This window comes from Galeopterus variegatus, unplaced genomic scaffold (assembly GCF_000696425.1).
Source record: "Galeopterus variegatus unplaced genomic scaffold, G_variegatus-3.0.2 Scaffold213, whole genome shotgun sequence".
Lineage (NCBI taxonomy): Eukaryota > Metazoa > Chordata > Mammalia > Dermoptera > Cynocephalidae > Galeopterus > Galeopterus variegatus.
Window position 1 is genome coordinate 508,524 of NW_007726324.1, and position 1,849 is coordinate 510,372.

At 58.7% G+C, this 1,849-nt stretch overlaps 1 protein-coding gene across 1 annotated transcript in view; it reads right to left on the reverse strand.

Annotated features, from left to right (window-relative positions):
• FAM65C (family with sequence similarity 65, member C) overlaps positions 1 to 237 on the reverse strand; it is a 36,910-nt gene extending 36,673 nt beyond the window's left edge. The window contains exon 1 of the mRNA XM_008565916.1: positions 126 to 237. Within this exon, the coding sequence (XP_008564138.1) occupies positions 126 to 235 (110 nt within the window). The 5' untranslated portion in view covers positions 236 to 237. The remainder of the gene's footprint in view (positions 1 to 125) is intronic.
• Between the last annotated feature and the right edge of the window lie 1,612 nt (positions 238 to 1,849).

The following is a 1,849-nucleotide window of genomic DNA, read 5'->3' on the forward strand; positions in this document are numbered from 1 at the left end:
CACTCTGTCCTGAGTGCAAGCCAGGCATGAGAGTGAGCCTCAGGGTCACTGGCAGCAGGAGGAGGATGTCCCTGCCCTCCCCGGCCCTCAGACAAGCCCCGCACTGCGGCACAGGCAGAACTTACGTGATCCTCCGGCTCTGTGCACTGCTGAAACCTGCGAAGGAGGCGCTCCGGCCCATGACCCCCACAGCCCCTGTGTCCCCAGGGGACAGGAACCGCACCCTCACCGACATGGCGTGACCTGCAAGGAGAGGGCAGGAGAGTCAGCCTCACACGGCCACCTAGTGAGTGCTGATCAGGGCCGGCCGCACCCACCATCACCTCTCAGGCCTTGCAACAGCCCCAGAGAGCGGAGGCGGCTGGTACTGTCCCCAGCTCACGGATGAGCAAACTGAGGCTCTGTGGAGTTAGGGGACCTGCCTGGGGCAAGAAGCAGGAGCAAGATTCGAACCCAGCTCTCCATACTCTGCAGTCAGTTTCTTAGTACCCAAGCAATGCTGTCTCCATGAGCCCAGGGGAAACAGAACCTTCTGGACACAGCTGCCTCTCCTCCCCTCCCCCCAGCTACTCCACAAACCCTCGCTGAGCACCTCCTCTGTACCAAACACTGCAGGAGACACACAGTGAGTAAGATGGGCGACATGCCTGCCTCAAGGGCTCTTGGTCCAGAAGGGGGGCCCACAAACCGCTGGACAATTATGACATGGAGTCTGTAGTGAAGTGATGGGAGGCCAGGGGTACTGACCCAGCCATGGAGGAGGCGCAAGAGCTGAGAAGGAAAGACTGAGGAGGGCGTAGGTGAAGGGGAGGGAAGGGTGTGTGAGGCAGGGGAACAGAGTGGGCAAAGGCCGGGAGGCACAGAAGACCTGGTGTAATCCAGAAACAGAGGAAGTTCAGTGTGATGGAGCCCAGCTCCAGATGAGGTTGGAGAGGCCGGCAGAGCAGGTCCTGAGGGCCCTGGTAGACCCAGGGAGGGGTTTGGCCTTGCAGTTGGGCAAGGGTAGCGGGGAGCCATGGGAGGGTTTTGAGCAGGGGGTGACAAAGCCCGATTCACACGAGGCACTGCTGGCATCAAAGGCTGCTCTTACCCTTGATTGGTCACCCCGTCTCTGACCCAGGCTGCAATGAGGCTGCCCAGAAAGCTGGCCGTCTTCTTTTTCCAAACCATCTCTAGACTGGAAAAATGCCACCACATCCCTCTGGCACATAGCATCTTCTAACACAGGCAATTGGAAAGTTCTCCTTCATATCTAACCTAAATCTCTGCTGCTACAATTCCATACCTTGCTCCCCAGCCAGGATGGTGCCAATCCAAGGCTTTCAGTGACCCCACTGCCCAGAGGAAACCTACAGGAAAGCTCCATTCCACCAAGGCCCTCATGTTTCTCCATGGTGAGACCACTGCGTCTCAACATCCCCCTCACCCAGCTGAGTCCAGCCCCCACCCTTTGCTCACGTTGGGGCCTCTGCCTGGGTAACATTCTCTATGCAGCCACATCTGCCCAGGGTCCAGTCTTGCATTTGTTTTTAGTCAGCCCTGCCAGGGCTCCAGTGCCTTCACTCTGCAGCCCCTGTCAGATCTGTGCAGCAGATCTCAAGCCTTCTCCTCCTATATTTCCCCCACCCCACAGCCCCACATACACAGGGAAGCAGTGGAAACAAAGAAACCAGACCTGGGCTCAAATCCCAGCTGTGCCACTTGCTGGCTCTGGGCCTCGGTGATCACAACTATAAAATGGGAATTCAGAAAAGGACCCCCCGCAGAGGCTGTCAGAAGGGCCAAGGAGGGGCCGGCCCGGTGGCGCACTGCTACAGTGCACCGCTTGGGAGCGCGACAGCGCTCCCGC